Genomic DNA, 19866 nt, shown 5'->3' with positions numbered 1-19866 from the left:
CCGATGACAATCTCATCATCATCAAAGAAGCTTGCTGTCTGTGCGTCTCCACTTATACCATGGTGCTCCCGCTATTCATCGAGGTCAATAAATTTTTGAATCTCGTTGAGTATAATATCGATGAAAATCAATAATCTGAGTGTAATGGCCCTAATAGTAATTTTAGTACATCATGAGAAGAGTGAGGATGAGGCATAAAGACAAAGATCCTATTATTGAGTTATTAAACGATGAAACCTTCTTAATGTGTTTAAATTTTTTTATTTTGAGTTAGTATGTTGAATGCATATTTGTTAAATCATAATATGTGTTATATTCTTAAATTAAAATTTTATAAAAAATACTATAATAAAGTATAAAATTTAGTGAATATCCTAAAACCATTGTCAAAATTCTGATAGATAATATAATTTAAAAATGAATTAACTTTTCCTTTTATGTCAAAATATGTCAAGAACTATTTGATCTGCGGAGGTCAAAATATGTCGGACCAGCATTGCTTGTAAAATACTACAAGTTGAATCAAATCTATGAGAGACAAGTAGCACACTGTGGACAGGAGAACATCCTACTGAGTTAAACCTGATGAGTTACTTCCGAATTCTATAAGGTAGAATCGAAGCCTGACGTGTATAGTACAGAAAACCCCCCAAATCAACAATTAGAATGAAACCTACTGAGTTACTCATGAATTCTCAAAAAGTTGAAAATAGTATGGGAAAGTTCAAAATAATGTCAAATAATCATGCCCCAATACACTGATCTGTGCTACAATGTCGAAGATTAGCGATTGTGCGCCATAAGGGTTATATAACTACCAAATTGCTAAAGCACATACAAATATTCTATGATCACCAGTAACAATTCTCTTTGATATATTCTAAGGCTGGTTGTACACGAACGAAAGAAAATGACATCTATAGTTTAAAAGTCGCTATATACAGAAGAATAAAGAGCATAATTCATCTATGCAGGTAAACAATTTGATGCAACTGAGTGAACATGCAAGGAGAAGCAAAAGCAAACAGATGAACCAATGATGGTGGAAACCCAGTCATCCCTGAACATGAACCCAGATGACCTCATCACCTGCCTGCAAGACTCCAAGATCGCTATCCTCACATGCAATGAAAAAGCTCCCCAACCCTCCATGCAGGTGCGGCGACGACGAACGGTTCAAGTGCAACACTGGCGAGCGATGCAAGTGCGGCGATGATCGAGTGGTGCAGGAGCAATACAATCGAGCAGGTATATAAATTTAATGATTAAAAAATAATAAAATTACGATTAGGGCAAGAAGGGATTAAATATTTCACCTTCGGATCGGGTCATATATAATTACCCTCTTTATAATATTTCAAAATGCTAGGTTTTGATATCAAATATTATGACTTGAACTTGATAGGCTAATTGATTTTATCAATTTCGTTTAACTCAAACTACTAGTCAAACATTTAAGTTTTAAATTAATAATATAATATTCATCAAACTTTTATAAGATAAATTTAATTTTATCTATTTTTAATGTGAGATTAATCAGGATATTACATGACACATATACATCAACCAACAAATATGATAAAAATAAGCTAACAAGATCGTCATCACAAATCACAAAAGAATATATTATCTAAATTATAAATAATTAAAAAATATTTTTCTAATGATAAGAGATTAAAGACCCTGAACAAAGAAGGATCATTCAACTGTAGATTCTCTCTCCTATTTTTGATACTAATTTTATTTTCTCTCTCTCTCTCTATATATATAGGTTGATTTGAGGAATCATATCGAGAACCTCTTAACGAGTATTTTTTTTTTTTTTACACCAGGGAGCGCATAGTTTCATCTAAACCTTAATATCATCATGGACATTCTCATCTCGAAATTTGTATTGTTGATTGATTCATATTATGCTTAAAGATTTAAAGGTGTATCGAATCAAGTTGTCTCTATAATTCAGATTGATGATCAACTTTGAAACTAACAATAATAAAACACTCATAACATCTATTTCCACAAACTCCACACTCAAAATAGGGATAGAAAGTCTCGGCTTGCTTTATTTCCATAAACTCCACACTCAAAACAAAGATAGAAGGTGCTAGCTTGCTTTATTACCTCATTCTTCACACTCAAAATAAGGACAAAAGGTCTCAGCTTGCTTTATTTCCACAAACTCCACATTCAAAATATTTTGTCCGATCTTACTTTATTTTCACAAACTCTGCATTCAAAATAGAGGTAGAAGGTTCCAACTTGCTTTATTTTCATAAACTCCACACTCAAAACAGCTACAAAGGTCCGAGCTAGAAGCGATAGAAGATATGAGTTTTGTTCTAACTTTAATTTTATAAGTCTCAACTAGGAGCTCAAAGTAATCAAGTTAGCATAAGATGTTATTTTTATAGAAATACTGATCATGATTTCACCTCATGCCTCATGAGATAATGTATATGCTTCTTTTATTAACAATCGGGACACATGTAGAGGGACTGCCAATGGAAATAATATCAACGTGGAGTTCCTTAATAAACGTTTGAGCAATAATAGCCAAGACCTAGAGGGAGAGGTCAAGTAAGGGTCTATGCACTCACCTATCAGAATGTTGAAGCCTTAGAATTCATCATTCAAGTTATAATCACTCTATGAAATGTCTTATATTGTGCTTATAGATTCTAGTTATACATATTCTTTTTTATTATCTTATTTTGGTACGAGACTACATAAAAATCCTAAGACAATGATAATGCATTAATGGTAACAATACTAGTTAGAAACACTATGATAGATGATCAGATATTTAAAAATTATATTATTATTATTGAAAGTCATGATTTGCGTAGACCTTATTCTATTAATATTTCACAACTTCGATGCCATATTGGGTATAGATTGACTTTTAGCATATTATGTAAGTGTTAAATTGTTTTTGTAAGACTTACTTTCTTAGACTAATCACATTTTCAATTTATTAGAATTCAAGAAAAGCTCTCTCATATTATTTCAACTTTGATTACTATCCAATTATAACTAAAAGGATGTTAGGGGTGCTTAGTTTTCATTTCTAAAGAAGAATCAAAGAAGCTATTATTAAAAGACATCCTTATTATACACGATTTTTCAGATATTTTTTCTAAGGATATGCTTGGACTATCACTTGCCCAGCAAATTGAATTTGTAATTAATCTTCTACTAAGCAATGCACTTATTTCTAAACCTTCTTATCAAATAATACCAATTAAGTTAGATGAGTTAAAGAAATATATTCAGAAGCTTTTAGTCAAGGGCTTCATTTGACCCAGTGTATCAGCTTAGAGTATTTTTGTCCTATTGGTGAAGAAAAAAGATAGATCTATACGGCTATGCATTGATCATAAGCAGCTCAACCAAGTAACCATCAAGAATAAGTATTATTTTCCCTTAATAGATGACATATTCGATCAATAGTCAAATATACTCGAAGATTGATTTGAGGTTTGGATATCATCAACTACAGATAAATGGAAGGAGATATAAAAAATCTACTTTTAAAACAAGATATAATTAGTATAAATTTTTAGTAATGCATTTTAGACTCACAAATATACCAGCTTTCTTCATGGATCTCATGAATAGTATTTCACCCTTATCTTAATAAATTTGTAATAACATTTATTTATGACATTTTGATATACTGCAAAAGTAGGGTGAAACATGAATACAATCTTAGAATAGTTTTGAAAATCCTAAGATAAGAGAAATTATATACGAAATTGAGTAGGTATAATTTTCAGCTCAATGAAGTTAAGTTTCTCTATTATGTAATTTCTAGTACTAGTATATGTATTAGCCCCTTAAATATTAAAGTTGTGATGAACTAGAAGCAACCATTTAATGTTTTGAAGATTAGAAGCTTTTTGGGTTTGGTTGGATATTATAGAATATTTGTAAAAAAATTTTCCAAAATAATAGCAACCTTGACTAAGTTGATACAAAAAATGTGAAATTCATTTAGGTCGATAAATGTTAATAAAGTTTTCAAGAACTAAGGGAGAATTAACCAATACTCCTATCCTGGTGATTCCTTAGTTATGTTCTAATACAAAATGAGAGGATGGTTACTTATGCATCTAGATAACTAAAACTTTCTGAGGAAAATTATCCTACTCATGACTTAGAGCTAACATTATCATTTTTGGACTAAAAAGTTTAAGACATTATCTCTATGGATATACTTTTGAAACCTTCATCGATCATAAGAGTCTCAAGTATATCTTCACTCAGAAGGATTTGAATATAAGATAGAAAAGATGAGTAGACTTTTTAAAGGATTATAATCTTAATATCAATTACCATTATGGGGAGGCTAATGTAGTTACTAATACCTTAAATAGAAAATCTTCAAGTTTTATAGCTTATATGAATATTCAAAGAAATTCTATGATGACAAACTTAGTAAATATGAAGCTTGAACTTTTATTTGAGACATAAAATTTTTTTGTCATGTTTGATGACACAATTATTTTTAATAAAAAGGTAAAAATAGTTAAAATGAAGATAAATATCTTTAGATGATAGCTAAGGAGGTAGTTTAGGAATCTGATCAGAATTTCTCCAAGTCGAGGATGGTTCTATTAGGTTCCATAATCAACATTGTATTCCCAAAAGTCATCAAAGAAAGATACAACTGGTGGAGGAGGCCAATAGATTAAGATTTAATATCTATCTTAAGACTATCAAGATGTATCAAGATTTGCATCAAAGCTCTTGGTGACATAGTATGAAGAGAGGCATAGTTGTTTGATTTACCAACAGGTAAAGGTAGAACATAAAGTGCTCGTAGGAAGATTGTAAAAGATTCAAATTCCTGAATATAGGTGAGAGTAGGTCACTATGAATTTTATAATGAGACTATCTAAGACCGAAAGGATAAGATGGAATTTGGATAGTAGTGTATAGAGTCACTAATTTTGCTCACTTTTTTCTTGTTAATAAAAAGTATCTCCTAGATATATTAGCAAGTTTATATATTAAAAATATTATTTGATATCACGGGGTATCAGTTAGTATTATCTCTGTTTGAGATCAAAGATTTACTTTCAAGTTTTGGGAAAGTCTACAAAATGCCTTGAGCACACACTAAAAGTTTAGCTTAGCTTTTCATCCCCAAATGGACTATCAATATGAGAGAATAATACAAACTCTGGAAGATCTCTTAAGAGCCTGTGTCTTGGACTTTGGTACAAGTTGGGATATGCATTTGTATATAATTGAGTTTGCTTACAAAAATAACTATCATTCTAATATATAGATGGCCCCATTGGAAGCTCTTTATGGGAGAAAGTATATATCTCCTATGTACCTAGATGAAGTGAGAAAACAAAAGTTTTTGAGATCTCAATTGATTAAATAAGATGTTAATAATGTTAATAGCTCAACATTGCTAGAAAAGTTATGCAGATTGAAGGCAAAGAGATCTAGAATTTAAAGTTGATAATCATATCTTCTTGAATGTGTCGTCAACTAAGGGAGTCATGAGATTTGGCTAAAGGAGGAAGCTAGCCCCTAGATTCAATGAAGCATTTAAGATCTTATAGAAGATTAGACGTATAGTATACAGATTGGCATTACCCTAGGCTTTAGCTGACATCTATGATGTATTTCACGTCTTTATGCTCTAGAGGTATACTAAGGATCCATCCCATGCTATATCCTCCCAACCTCTATAACTAATAGACGATGCCATCTTTATAGAGCAACCAATCTAGATCTTAGAAAGAGTATGTTTTGAAGAATAAAGTTATACTTTTGGTAAAAATCTGTTGATAGCACCATTCAAATTAAGAGGTAACTTAGAAAAGAGAAAAAGATGTGAAAGAGCAGTATCTTTATTTTTTGGAGAAATATAATCGAATCCCAAATTTAGACATAATTTTTTATTTTATTTCTTGCTAATGAAATTTAAAAAATAACATTTCAACATTTCAAGTAAGGTGATATCATTTTATTAATAAATTAAATAAAATAAAGATTAAATAAATATAAAAATAAAAATCTTACCTTATTTGGAGGGCTCATCTCCTCTTATTCAATGGGAGGGATTCCTCTCCTTCATTTCTCACTAAACAAGTCTAGCAATAAGAGAAACCAAGAGTTGCATCCCATTGAAGAGAGATAGATTCTTTTATCTTTCTTGAAAAATAAAATTTTTCTTTGATTCCTTTAAATGTTTGAACATTTATTTTTAAATTAAAACATGTTATAATTATTCATGTCATAGAAAGTTTCTAAAACTTGTTTTATCTTTTAAAGGTTTAGAATTTTACATTGGGGGGGGGGGGTTAAAAATTATGTCGATTCGAGAAATTTCATATAATAAAAACCAGGGGTAAAAATTATGTCGATTTGAGAAACTTCATATGATAAAAACCAGTTTTGACTCAAATCGTTTGTTTCACTTTGAATAAGTAGAAAAAAAAAAGTTTGGGCAGTTTGCAATGTAGTAAAGTTGAATGCAGTAAAGAGAATTTGTAGTAAGAAAAGAACACATCGGAATTTATAGTGGTTCGATCGTTATGACATACATCAACTTTCAATTCCTCCTCCATTGAGGTTACCGGCGTCCATTAATGGTCCTTCTTCAATGGGCAAAGACCAACCATCTATTTACAGTGCTTTCTCCTTTTCATAGGTTTAGGAGGTAACCTTTACAAGCCTCACACCTCTCTTGAATGATCTCAACTCTTAGTAAGGGAGTTGGAGGACTCTTACACTTTTACAACACTTTAACACCCCAAGAATTCAAGATTATGTTAACACTTTCGTGCCCTTTCATTCAGAAAAGAGTGGGGTATTTATAGGCCCTAATGGCTTCAGAATTGGAGCAAAAAAGTGTCACATCCTCATATTTTGGGATACTGGTGGTACCACCATCATTATTGGGAGGTACCATCGCTTGATATTCTGACACTAGGTGGTATGACTACCTGATAGAGCTCGGAGACTGAGCTCTGGTGGTACCATCGCCTAACAAGGGCGGTACTACCGCTGGCAGCATTAACTGCCGACGGTACCACCGCCCAGACCACTTGGGAGATTGGGTCACCAAGCGGTGCCACCGCTGGCTATGACTTCAAGTGCTTAATGAGCTATTTCAATCAGCCCAATTTAGCCTTGGAAAGGGCCTAGTTGACCCTCAATTGAGTTAGTGGGATTGTACCCCATTCCTAACTCAACTTAAGGACTAATTATAATAATTAAGATATTTAATAAAGGATTTTTGTTTCGGTTCGTCAATTGTTCTTCCGGTGAGTTTTCGATGATCTTCCGACGAACTTCCGACGATCTCTCGGTAATGTTCCGATGGACTTCCGGTAAGCTCCTGGACTTCTTGATGATCTTCTTGACGAGTTTCGATGAGCTTCTTTGGCAATCTCCTGGACTTCTCGGTTAATTCTGGCGGAACTTCTGACGAACATTCGGACTTCCAACGAACTCTCAAACTCCCAATGAAATCTCGATCTTGACTTTGGCACAACATTTGCTTTATGTCTTACGTAGTTAATCCTGCATACTTATCTCAACACATAGATTAGATCAAACAATTTTACTAATTGATTTTATCATTAAAATCCGAGATTCAACAATCTCCCCATTTTTTATGACGACAACTTATTGGTAACGGAGTTAACCTTAACTCCCCTATCTATATGACATACTTGAGAGATTACAAACTTGAATTCACAACCTTGAATTCAAACTTTAATCGATTTTAAATAGAAATCACATGCATTATGCATCATCATAGTTTTAAGTCATCAAGATATTAAATACACAATTTCATCACTTCTTTCATGATAAAATGCTTCGGGCATTGCCTTACATGAAACGTCATCATGATATAATTTGTGTGATAGCATTAAAAAATTCTCAGTATTAAGAATCATAATATTGCATAATTATATGGTAACATTAAAAATTCTCAGCATTAAAAAGATCATAACATCAAAAGTTCACAATATTAAAGGTTTTCAACATAGAAGAGATCACAACATTTAAGTGAAAGATTCCATCAACTTCTCCCCCTTTATTATCAGCAAAAAGACATGCATAGTCATTCAAGTGGTGGCAAGTCAACTCAGTTAAAATTTGATCTTGACATTGTTCAAATCGATCCATTCGAGTCCCTATGTCATCGATAAATGAGGAGGGTGCTTTCTCTATTGGAGGTGTTGCCTCAAAGGGACCAATAGGAGGAGATTGATGTTTCCTAAATATTGGTATTTCAGGTTCTGGATCAGGTGGGAGGAGATCAGTCTTTCTAGGTAATCTAGTCCAAGTCCCATTTCTGACTATACATCTTAACCTTCTTAGCAGGTTTCTATTTATGATATTAAACCTATCTAGTTTCAAGATTTCTTCGTCAGGTGGAATGACTATGTCATATGCATGGATTAGTCTAGTGATCAAGCCACCATATGGAAGCATCATATCCTTTTTTAATAGTTCGATCATGTTTTGTTGTATTAGATAACCAAAACAATTATCATGTCCCTTCATAATCCAATACATCGTACCTAATTCCATTTAGCTAACTTCATCATGATAATATTGTTTTGGGAGTATAATACTGATCAAAATGTGATGAAGCAATTTGGTGTTGAAGGGTAGTAAATATTTATAGCTTTTTGGAAGAATAGACAAGTTTGGATTACAAAAAATTATACCTAAGGCATCAAAATAAGTGGTCCCAACTGATTCTTATTGACCTCTAAAGTAACAACCTCTTCTTTTCTCAATAATTCCTATGAGGTTATAAATTACGCTATCCGTAATGGGCATATGATGTCCTAAGAGATACGTGGAGACCTTATCATGTTCATCCACATGCAAGTTGTTGTAAACCAACCTAACAAGTCTAGGATAGATAGGTTCACTTATTTGAAAGATTGAGAGGATATTTAGGTTAGCAAACCATTGAATTTGTTCCAAATTGTTCAATTCCTCTAAGTCTACATATTTTCCCTTATGAACATTTCTAATCTCTATGGTTGGAAGTTTAAGGGCATGTTGAGGAGAATAAAAAAGTAGGGAGTCATAGGTTTTATCTAACCCCCTCTTACCTTTGTCTCTTGAGGATATTCTAGAAGTCATAGAGACTACATTTATTAAGAGCAAATGAGAGGCAAGAATAAGTAATGCAAAGAAGGAAATGATTTGGTTTAGGGATTACCTTAGTAGTTTAACCTTCTTGATATTGATCCTTGATTTAGTAGAGAATGAGAACTTTTTTGAGTTAGTAGAGAGAGAGCAAGAGGAATAAAGGATTTGGGGCTTTTTGGAGAGGTGTAGAGTGAGTTGGGGTCGGTTCTATCGCCAGCCCTAACTTGTCTTTATATAGGGAAGGTTGCGGGCGGTGACACCGCCTACAAGCAGTGACCACTAGCGGTGCTACCGCCAGCTGGGTGGTGCCACCACCTACAGGCAGTGAGCATTGACTGCATTGTGGTGTAGTGCATATTTGTGTGGTGCTGACATTATTTGTTTTCATCGTACAAGATCTTTATCATTATGTGGTGCACATACTTATTTACACCAATATCATATAAGATTTTTGAAGTTCTACTTTCGTAAGAGGAGAATTCATATGGCTCATTAAGTATACCATAATTTCATGATTCAAATCTTATCTCAAGTAAAGAAAAAATAGTAAATGATCTCGAAAAATAGAACTCAATTAAGAAAATCTAGAAAAAATTTAAAGAGGAACTCATGTATCAGAGAAATTCAGCATACCTAATTCTCTTCTTATAAAATTAAATTATTCCTCAATCAAGAGTTTTGTAAAAATATCGACCAATTGATGTTTCGTATCAATGAATTCTAAGACTACATTATGATTATTAACATAATCTCATATATAGTGATGCCTAATGTTAATATGTTTAGTTCTAGAGTGTTGAATCAGATTTTTCGTTAAACATATTGTGCTTGTGTTATCACATTTTATTAAAATATTCTTAAGATAAATTCTATAATCTTCTAATGTATTTTTCATCCATACGACTTGTGCATAACATGCACTAGCTGCTATGTATTTGGCTTCGATCGTGGATAGTGCAACCGAGTTTTATTTCTTGGAAGACCAAGAGATGAGTGCATGACCTAAGAATTGATATGTTTCAGATATACTTTTTCTATTTAATCTACATCTAGCAAAATTCGCACTAGCATAAGCAATTAATTCGAGGTTTTCAAATTTTAGATACCATAATTCTAGATTAGTGGTTCCTTTAAGATATCTAAGAATTCTTTTAACTGTTTTAATATGCTTTAATATGAGATAGCTTAGGATTAAATTGAAACCTAGCACAAAGTCCTACGCTAAACATAATGTCCGGTCTAGTTACGATGAGGTATAGTAAACTACTTATCATACCCCTATAAGCTTTTTGATCAAAGCTTCTCTACTTCGTCAATGTCTAACTTAGTTGAGGTACTCATACGAGTATTGATAGCCTTTGAACCACCTATATTAAACCATTTTAGCAAGTCTAATGCATATATTGTTTGACTAAGAAAAATATCATCATTAAGTTGTTTGATTTGTAATCCTAAAAAAAAAAGGTTGGTTCACCCATTAAACTTATTTCAAACTCTAGGCTCATACTCTTGGTAAACGATTCACATAAAGATTCATTTGTAAAACCAAAAATAATATCATCAACATAAATTTGATTAATAAAGAAATTATTTTGGATAAGAAAGGAGCTAAGTCTCTCATACCAAGCCCTTGGGGCTTATTTTAATCGATAGAGAGTTTTAGTCAATTTAAACATATGATTAAAAAAATTATCATTCTCAAATCCGGGAGGTTATTCAACATAAACTATTTCGAAAATAAAGTCACTAAGAAAAGCACTTTTAACATCCATTTGAAATAACTTTAAGTTACTACAACTAGCATAGGCAAGGAGCATCCTTATGGCTTCTAATCATGCCATAGGAGTGAAGGTTTCTTCATAATCGATACCTTCTTCTTAGTTGAAATATTTGGCCATTAATCTAGCCTTGTTTCTAACTACGATACCAAATTCATCTTGCTTGTTTCTAAAAACCCATTTAGTACCAATAACTAAATGGTCATTTGACCTCGGAACAAGCTTCCACATCTCATTTATCTGAAATTGGTTCAACTCTTCTTGCATTGTGATAACCCATGAATAATCTTTCATGGCCTTGTCAATGCAGTTAGGTTCAATTTGAGAAAGAAAAGCAGCATTTGCACAAAAATTTTTAGGAGAAGAATGAGTTTGAACCCCTTTTGATGTGTCTCATATAATTAGCTCCTTAGGATGAGTATCTATATACTTTCATTCCTTGGGTAAGAATGTTTTGGAAGAAGATACATCCAAGTTGCTAGTTGAAGGAGAAGGTTTATTTAAATTCAAAGCATCAAAATTAAGATCATCATCAAACTCATTTTTCTTAAATTTGAAAACTTTATTAAAGACAACATGAATAAATTCTTCTATAACCAAAGTTCTTTTGTTAAAATACAAAAGGCTTTAGAAATATAAGAATAGCCAAGAAAAATCTCTTCATCAAACTTTCCTAAGGTATCTTTCTTATTCAAGATAAAATATTTACAACTGAAAACTTTAAAATATGAAACGTTAGGTTTTTTGTTGTTTTGTAATTCATAAGGAGTTTTGGAAAGTAATAGTCTTACTAGAACTTTATTCATGACATAGCATGCCATATTAACGGCTTTGGCCCAAAAATATTTGGGTAGGCTATGTTCGTTAAATATGGTTCTTGTCATTTCTTGTAAGTTTCTTTTTTTTTTTTTCTACTACTCCATTTTGTCGAGGATTTCTTGGAGTAGAGAAATTATGGTTATATCTATTAGATTCATAAAAAATTTAGAAATCATAGTTTTGAAATTCGCCATCGTGATCACTCTGAATTGATGAAATCATAAAGCATTTTTCATTTTGAACAAGTTTACAAAACTTAAAAAAATACCTAAAGCAATCACTTTTGTGTGCCAAGAAGTATATCCATATGTATATACAATAATCATCTATAATTACAAAGGCATATTTGCTACCTCCTAGGCTTGATGTATTAATTAGTCCAAACAAATTCATATGAATCAATTGCAATGGTCTAGAAGTGCTTACTTGATTCTTTGGTTTGAAACTACATTTTATTTGTTTTCCTAGTTGACATGCATCACACACATTGTCTTTAACGAACTTAATGCTAGGAATACCTCTTATAAGTTCTTTAGATGAGATTTGAGAGATTAATTTCATGCTAACATGACATAATCTCCTATGCTAAAGCTAAGCATTGTCATTCAAAACCAAAAAATATATTTCATTAAAAAGATCATCAATATTAATAATATATATATTATTTTATTTTAAGACAATCATGGATATGTTTTTTGTGGTTTTTCAATGATGCAAGCATTGGATTCAAATCTAATGATGTATCCTTTATTATACAATTGACTAATACTCAAAAGATTATGCTTTAAGCCATTAACCAACAATATATCTTCAATCAAAATGTTGGATTTGTTACCTATGGTTCTTATGCCAATAGTTTTACCCTTGTTATTATCTCCGAATGTGACATACCCTTCGTCTAGGCTAGTGAGCTTAGAGAATTGAGATGGATTTTCGGTCATGTGCCTTGAGCATCCACTATTAAGGTACCATCTCTTACTCCTAGCTTGTAATGGTAAATGTTTCTACAAAAAATGATGATTTTTAGATACCCATTTTACCTTGGGTGTCTCAAAAATCGATCTACATAACTTATCATGTGGCATTGAGTCATTTGAGGTTCCTTTAGGTACCCAAATCAATCTATGTGGACTATATCTCTTAAATGAATATTTGTACGCAATATGTCCGGGTTTACAATAAAAGTTGCATTTGGTGTGGGGTGATACGTGCAAGGTAGGGCCTTTAACAAAGGTAGTTAGATTTTGGTGAGAGCTATTCACAAATCCGATTCTGCCTCTTCTATGAACTTGACCCTTATTTGCAAGGATCATGGTCAAGGACTTGCTACTAACCTCAAACTTTTATAAGGTTTCTTTGAGTAGCAAGTTTTCCTTATTAAGTGCCTCTAAGTGTTCACACTTAGTACATGGAAGCAAAGAAGGATTATCATGCTTAAGTTTTTCAAATTCAACATTTAAAATGGCATGATCTTTTTTCAAAGAGTTATACTTTTTACTCAAAGATCTACATTTATCAAACAATTTATGAAAAGCACTTAAGAGCTCATCGAATGATAAATTTGCATTTAATGAACTACTTACCTCATCTCCGATAGTCATTAGTGTTTAGTGAGCAACTTGCTCTGTGTTGGTTGGCTCCTCTTCATCGGATGCACTTGAGTAGTCTCATATTGCTTTAAGAGCCTTCTTCTTCTTTGGTTGCTTCTTCTTTACTTGGGGACATTCGCTTTTGAAATGTCCTGGCTTCTTGCATTCATAGCATATAACTTATTCTTTTTTGGGTTTAAATTTATTTTTAGAGTTATTTTTAAATTTATTCATTTTTTATGAATTTTTTAAACTTTCTTGTCAAGAGTGTCAAGTCATCATCATAGTCCTCATCACTTGAATTTTCTTTCAAGTGGTCTTCTTGAGTTTTCAATGTCGTATTCTTCCTATTCTTTGAAAGGTTATTCATAAGTTTTTCATGAGCTTTACAAGTCATTTTGTAGGTCATTAGTGACCCGATAAGTTATTTGAGAGAAAAATTATTTAAATCCTTGGCCTTTTGAATGACCATTACTTTAGGGTCCCAACTCTTTGGAAGGGATCTCAAGATTTTATTAATAAGTTCAAAGTTCAAAAAACATTTGTCAAGGGCTTTTAAACTATTGACAACAACAGTAAAACGGGTGTACATATCGACAATAGTTTCGTTTGGCTTTATTTAAAACAATTCATAAGTATGAACTAAAAGATTTATCTTCGACTCCTTTACTCTATTAGTGCATTTGTGAGTAATTTGGAGTGTGTGCCAAATATCAAAAGTCATTTCACAAATAAACACTCGATTGAATTTGTTTTTATCTAAAGTACAAAACAAGGCATTCATAGCCTTGGCATTTAAAATAAAAGTCTTTTTCTCTAACTCATTCCAATCGTTCATTGGAAGAGAAGACTTTTGAAAGTCATTTTCCACGAGGTTTCATAACTCAAAATCCATTAAAATTAGAAAGATCTTCATTCTAGTCTTCCAATATGTGTAATCCATCCCATTGAATATGGGCGGATGTGTAATTGAATGACCCTCTTAGTTGCCGACAAATGTCATCTCTCTTGAGTTTTAAACCAAATGAGAGTTACCTTGCTCTGATACCAATTGTTAGGATCAAGAGTGATATTAAGGGGGGTGAATTAGTGCAGCGAAAAAATTACGTCGATTCAAGAAACTTCATACGATAAAAACCGGTTTCGACTCAAATCATTTGTTTCACTTTGAATAAGTAGAAAAGAAAAGGTTGGGTAGTTTGCAATATAGTAAATTTGAATGCAGTAAAGAGAATTTGCAGTAAGGAAAGAACACACCAAAATTTATAGTGGTTCGATCGTTATGACCTACATCCACTTTTAATTCCTCCTCCATTGAGGTCACCGACATCCATTAATGGTCCTCTTTCAATAGGTAAGACCAATCACCTCTTTACAGTGCTTTCTCCTTTTCACAGGTTTAGGAGATAATCCTTACAAGCCTCACACCTCTCTTGAATGATCTCAACTCTTAGAAATAGAGGAGGAGGACTCTTGCACTTTTACAACACTTTAACACCCCAAGAATTTAAGATTATATAAACACTTTCATGCCCTTTCATCCAGAAAAGGGTGGGGTATTTATAGGCCCCAATGACTTCAAAATTGGAGCAAAAAAGTGTCACATCCCCGAATTTCGGGATGCTAACGGTACCACCGCCTGCCACTGGGCGGTACCACCGTCCAATATAGGCGGTATGACCGCTTGACAGAGCTCGAAGACCATGCTCTAGTGGTACCATCGCCTGATAAGAGCGGTACCACCATTGGCAGCATTAACAGTCGGAAGTATCACCGCCCAGACCACCTAGAAGACTGGGTCACCAGGCGGTGCCACCACCGGTCGTGACTTCAGGTGCTGAATGAGCTATTTCAACCAGCCCAATTCAGCCTTGTTAAGGGCCCAATTGACCCTTAACTGAGTTAGTGGGATTACCTCCCAATCCTAACTCAACTTAAGGACTAACTACAATAATTAAGATATTTAACAAAGCATTCTTATTCCGGTTCGTCAATTGTTCTTCCGAAGATCTTCCGGCGAACTTCCGACGATCTCTCGGCAATGTTCCGACAGACTTCTGGTAAGCTCCTGGACTTCACAGTGATCTTCTTCTCGACGAGCTTCTTTGGCAACCTTTTGGACTTCTCGGTTAATTCCGGTGGAACTTCCGACGAACTCTCAAACTCCCAACAAAATCTCGATCTTGACTTTAGCACAACATTTGCTTTATGTCTTACGCAGTTAATCCTACACACTTATCTCAACACATAGATTAGATCAAACAATTTTACCAATTGATTTTATCATCAAAATTTGAGATTCAACAATAATTATTCATATCCAAGTTTCTAAAATTTTTATTTTGAATGCATGATCTTTAATTTCTACTAGTTTTATATAATACTTGATTAAAAATACTATTTTCTCCTTTATATAATTTTATTATTTAAATCTATTATTATTTATTATATTTTAATGGCTCAATACTAATGAATAAATATTTTGATTATATTTCTATGATGTCAAAACTAAGAATTGAGGGAATTGATTAGAATTTATATTGATATTAACTATGCTAGGCCCAGCCCACGTAATAAGTCGCAACCCATATATTAGCTCCAACCATTAGGTTAGACCTATAACCAATAGGCTTGACCCAACCCATAGGTTAGGCCATATAGGCTATAGCTCAACCTAGCCTAATATAGATAATTATGTGTATTGCACGTGATTAATCCATGGGCTACGAGTTGGTTTGGTGTATGCACAGTCATGTACAGTGTACCATTGCCTTTGCTTTAATTGATTTGAACTCATATATTGATTGAACTAATCGGATTTGATTAGTTTAGATCAATTCAAGATGATTCCAAATTAGCTTGACTTATTCAAGTTTGTTTAACCTGAATTGAATCCAATATAGTTTAAATTATACTAGTATAGTTCTAAACCAATTAAATCAGGATTAAAGACCAGTTTAGTTATGTTCTAATTAAATCAAGTTCAATTTGATTGATTGTGCTAGGGTTTAAGTAAATTCAGTGTTAATTGATATTATTTGATATTAATAATATTTGATCGATAAATTAAGATGTTTCAATGTATTATTTCATCTCAATATAGAAATGAATAATATGAGATGATTTTGTTTCTCGATCGAGGGTAGGTAGGGGGATTCCCTTTAGGGATTAGCGGGTTGTTAGACGTGACGACTAAATGATTCCTTTATTAATTATTAAGAGGAATCTATCCCTAATTTAACAAGTGAGGAACATCACTCTATTTATTATTGAGAGTATGATATGAGTTTATTTCCATTCGTTATTAGGAAAATATAAATTCATCTCGTAGGATAAAGCGTCTCCAACTACTATTAGAGGAGTGCTCATTTATGTACTTAATATATGCTTATGGGATAATTGACTTTCATATATGTGTTTATTTTATAAGTTGACTTAGACTTCCTACCTAAAGTTATTGAAATTTTTATATTTTATTTTTTATTTCAAAACAACCTATTAGTAGCATTAGACTATATTCCAATGAAGGAACATATCTTCCTTTACTGTTAGATAAATCCAATGGACTTTATATTGGAATCTATATTTCTCAAAAAGTCTCATATCTACTTTTGATTTATATTTTATGAATAAATAAATTATAATAAATATGTATAATTTATGTATATTAATAAAATGATATTTATTTACAGGTGGAAAGATTATGTAATCCTATAAAAAAAAATTCACTATGTGACATGCCAAGACATGATTAGATGATGAACATTACCGTGAATCACCTGCATAATTAAAAGTTGCTCCAATTAAAACATAAGAGTTCATATAATTGACAGAAATAAAGATAGTTGAATGTATTATTTAAGTTTAAAACTTAGAATAATTTTTCTAAGAGTTTCCAAACTTGGAAGCTTTCATTAAAAACTGACAGAATGTAACGATATATGTTACCAACCAATGGCAATAAATTGTAGAAGCACAAATATTTGTTATCCCTCAACAAGGAAACAATTCATGCAGGCACAGAGTTGACATCCAACACTCGTCTTATTATTTCTGTTACGGCAAATTCTTGGGTGAGAATGCCAGCATGAGTAGCATTTGGGATTTTGATGACTTTGAGCTCTTGTTCTGGAGCATCAGACCACTCTGATTCAAGTGCCAATAAGCTAGCCAGATTCACCAACCCATCCCCATCACCAGAAACCACCTCAGGAGGCTCGTCAAACTTTCCTTCACCATTGTAGAGAAATGTTTCAGGAGTGTCCACCCCAACCCCTATAATGCAAGTCACTGGAACTCCCGGCGCCGCCATCTCCTCTAGCAACGGCAATATACGAGATACATAAGGTTTTACGCCCTCTTGGAACCCAATTGCTTGCAGGAATTCTGCCATGTTGGTTGCCGAGTAGTTCCTGTCTCTCGTAACGACGAGCGGTCTGTTTCCAAATGTTTTAGGGAAAGGCAGAAGCCAAAGGTTGCTTTCTGTTCTCCTGAATTGTTCTCTTATTGTTAAGGGGTCCACCAAAGGCATCCCTATTGTGTCTCCACTGGTGAACATGAACATTTCCACGACAATGCCTCCCCACGGTGCAGACAGTGCTATGAAGTGCTTGATGAACTTTCGGCGCCACCATGAAGGATTGCGATTAAGGAGATGAAGGGTGAGCAATCCACCATAGCTGTGTGTTAAAATGATCACAGGTTTGTCTCCGTTCATCTTGCTGGCCTGCTCAACTAGCTCTCTAAGATCTTGAAGGTATTGAGTAGCCACCTTTGATGGATGACCTCCTCCGGCAAGGCTGTATCGGAAATCGTAAGGTGCTCCGAAAAGGTTGAGGTTGTCTTGGTACCCAATTTCTTCCAAGGACTTCACCAGGGTATCCATGCAAATAGAAGAATCCCTGGAAACTTGTCATGGTTAAAAGACTTAGCTTATCATGCAAAATTATTATCCTAAAGTAGATCAGACCACTCATTCAGAATGCATCTGCAATTACAGAATATATTTGGATGATTTGCAACCAGTGCTTCATTTCTTGGTCAGAAAGGGCAGTTTATTTGGTCAACCTTGTGCCAGGCTAGGATAATTTGGCTGGAGGCCAAAAAGTTCGAAAGAGTAACATATGCAAAAAATCTAATAGAAATTGTCAATTTTATTGATTATTATGGTCATTTTCTTACTTGAAATCAAAGGAAAAATATAGCACCATGTTTTCAGATCCCAAATGTAAAATAGAAACAGTGCAAAAAGAAGATGAAGAAGAAAAGAAATAAAACAGAGGACTGCTTGATCCTGTAGATCAATCAGTGGCCCAAACCTTGAAAGAAAGAAGGATGAAGGAAGGGGGGGCTTTTGCTTACTTGCGGTTGGGATCGAGGAATCGTAACCCCTCGGTGGAGCCGAAGAAGGGGACGCGGGTTTCGACGCCGGGCACGTTGCGGAAGTCGTCGGCGTCGGGGTCGTAGAAGAGGCTCAGCTGGTGGGCGAAGCATCGCTGGGCGGCGGAATCCAGGAGGAGGGAGCGGTCCATCCAGATCCTGAACCAGCCAGCGGCTTGCGGAGCTTGGAGGGCGGGCAGGGGCGGGAGGTAATCCTCCGTCAGCCGGGCCTCGAGCTGGTTTCCGCTCAGGCCGGGGACCAAAATGAGGGGGTAGAGCTCATGACCGGCCGCCATGAGGAGGAGACGGTGAGTGTCGGTGAAGCACGGGAGGAGTGTTCCGTTGCTCCGCTGCTCTTATTCTCGCCGAATCATCTTTTTCTTGCTTTTTTTTTTTCTTCTAAATCCGTTTAGCAGTGAATATATAAAAAAAGAAAAATATCAGATTTGCCTAATATAATTCTAATTGTTTAATTTTGCAATCATTATCCTTGGTCCTCAGACTTGAGATACTAAATATGTCATGTATAAGTGCTACACTCTTTGATACTGGACCTATAAGTTTGAAAGTTCCAGATCTAACACAATCTATCATCAGGAGTGATAGCCAACCTTACGAGGACCGTTGAGTGTCGATAGAGGATTATCTACTCTCAATGTTATGAAAGGAATATCCTACGTGTTCTTAGTCAGACAAATCCTTAGCCAAAGTCATTTGGATTGAGAGAGAAAGAGTTCTCTGAGAGATTCTAATTAGAGCGAGACTCGAGTAGAAACTGTATGAGTTTGACAATACCATGTCTGGTATACGGTCTCTAGGATATTAGATAGAGAAGGGACTATAGATACATGGTAATTGAGGACAGACAGCTCCAATGAATTAGATTCCCCTATATCGTCTAGGGATTGTGTTATAGTAGTCTAGTACGTCTACAGTCGATGAGTCTAGTGAATTATTATAAAGATAATAATTCACTAAGCCTGAAGGAGTTCTAATAGGTTTGACTCATAGCCAACTCGATAGTGGGCCTAGAGGGTTACACGCATATGGTAGGTATTGCGACGAGTAGAGGTTCAAATATAAGATATCCCCCAGAGCTCCTATCTTATTGGATATTCAATAAGCCTATGAATTATTGGATCCAATGGATGAGATTC

General features: G+C 34.0%; 1 protein-coding gene across 1 annotated transcript; it reads right to left on the bottom strand.

Moving 5' to 3' along the window:
• Positions 1-17207: 17207 nt before the first annotated feature.
• On the bottom strand, positions 17208-19094 carry LOC135615364 (lecithin-cholesterol acyltransferase-like 1). The gene is made up of 2 exons (XM_065113722.1): positions 18692-19094; positions 17208-18231 (listed from the first exon to the last, which is right to left on the bottom strand). Exons 1-2 carry the CDS (start codon positions 19003-19005, stop codon positions 17340-17342), a joined length of 1206 nt encoding a protein of 401 aa, XP_064969794.1. The 5' UTR covers positions 19006-19094; the 3' UTR covers positions 17208-17339.
• Between the last annotated feature and the right edge of the window lie 772 nt (positions 19095-19866).

This window comes from Musa acuminata, chromosome BXJ2-6 (assembly GCF_036884655.1).
Source record: "Musa acuminata AAA Group cultivar baxijiao chromosome BXJ2-6, Cavendish_Baxijiao_AAA, whole genome shotgun sequence".
Classification (NCBI taxonomy): domain Eukaryota; kingdom Viridiplantae; phylum Streptophyta; class Magnoliopsida; order Zingiberales; family Musaceae; genus Musa; species Musa acuminata.
The sequence above is the reverse complement of the archived record's forward strand: the minus strand, read 5'-3'. Positions and strand labels throughout refer to the sequence as shown.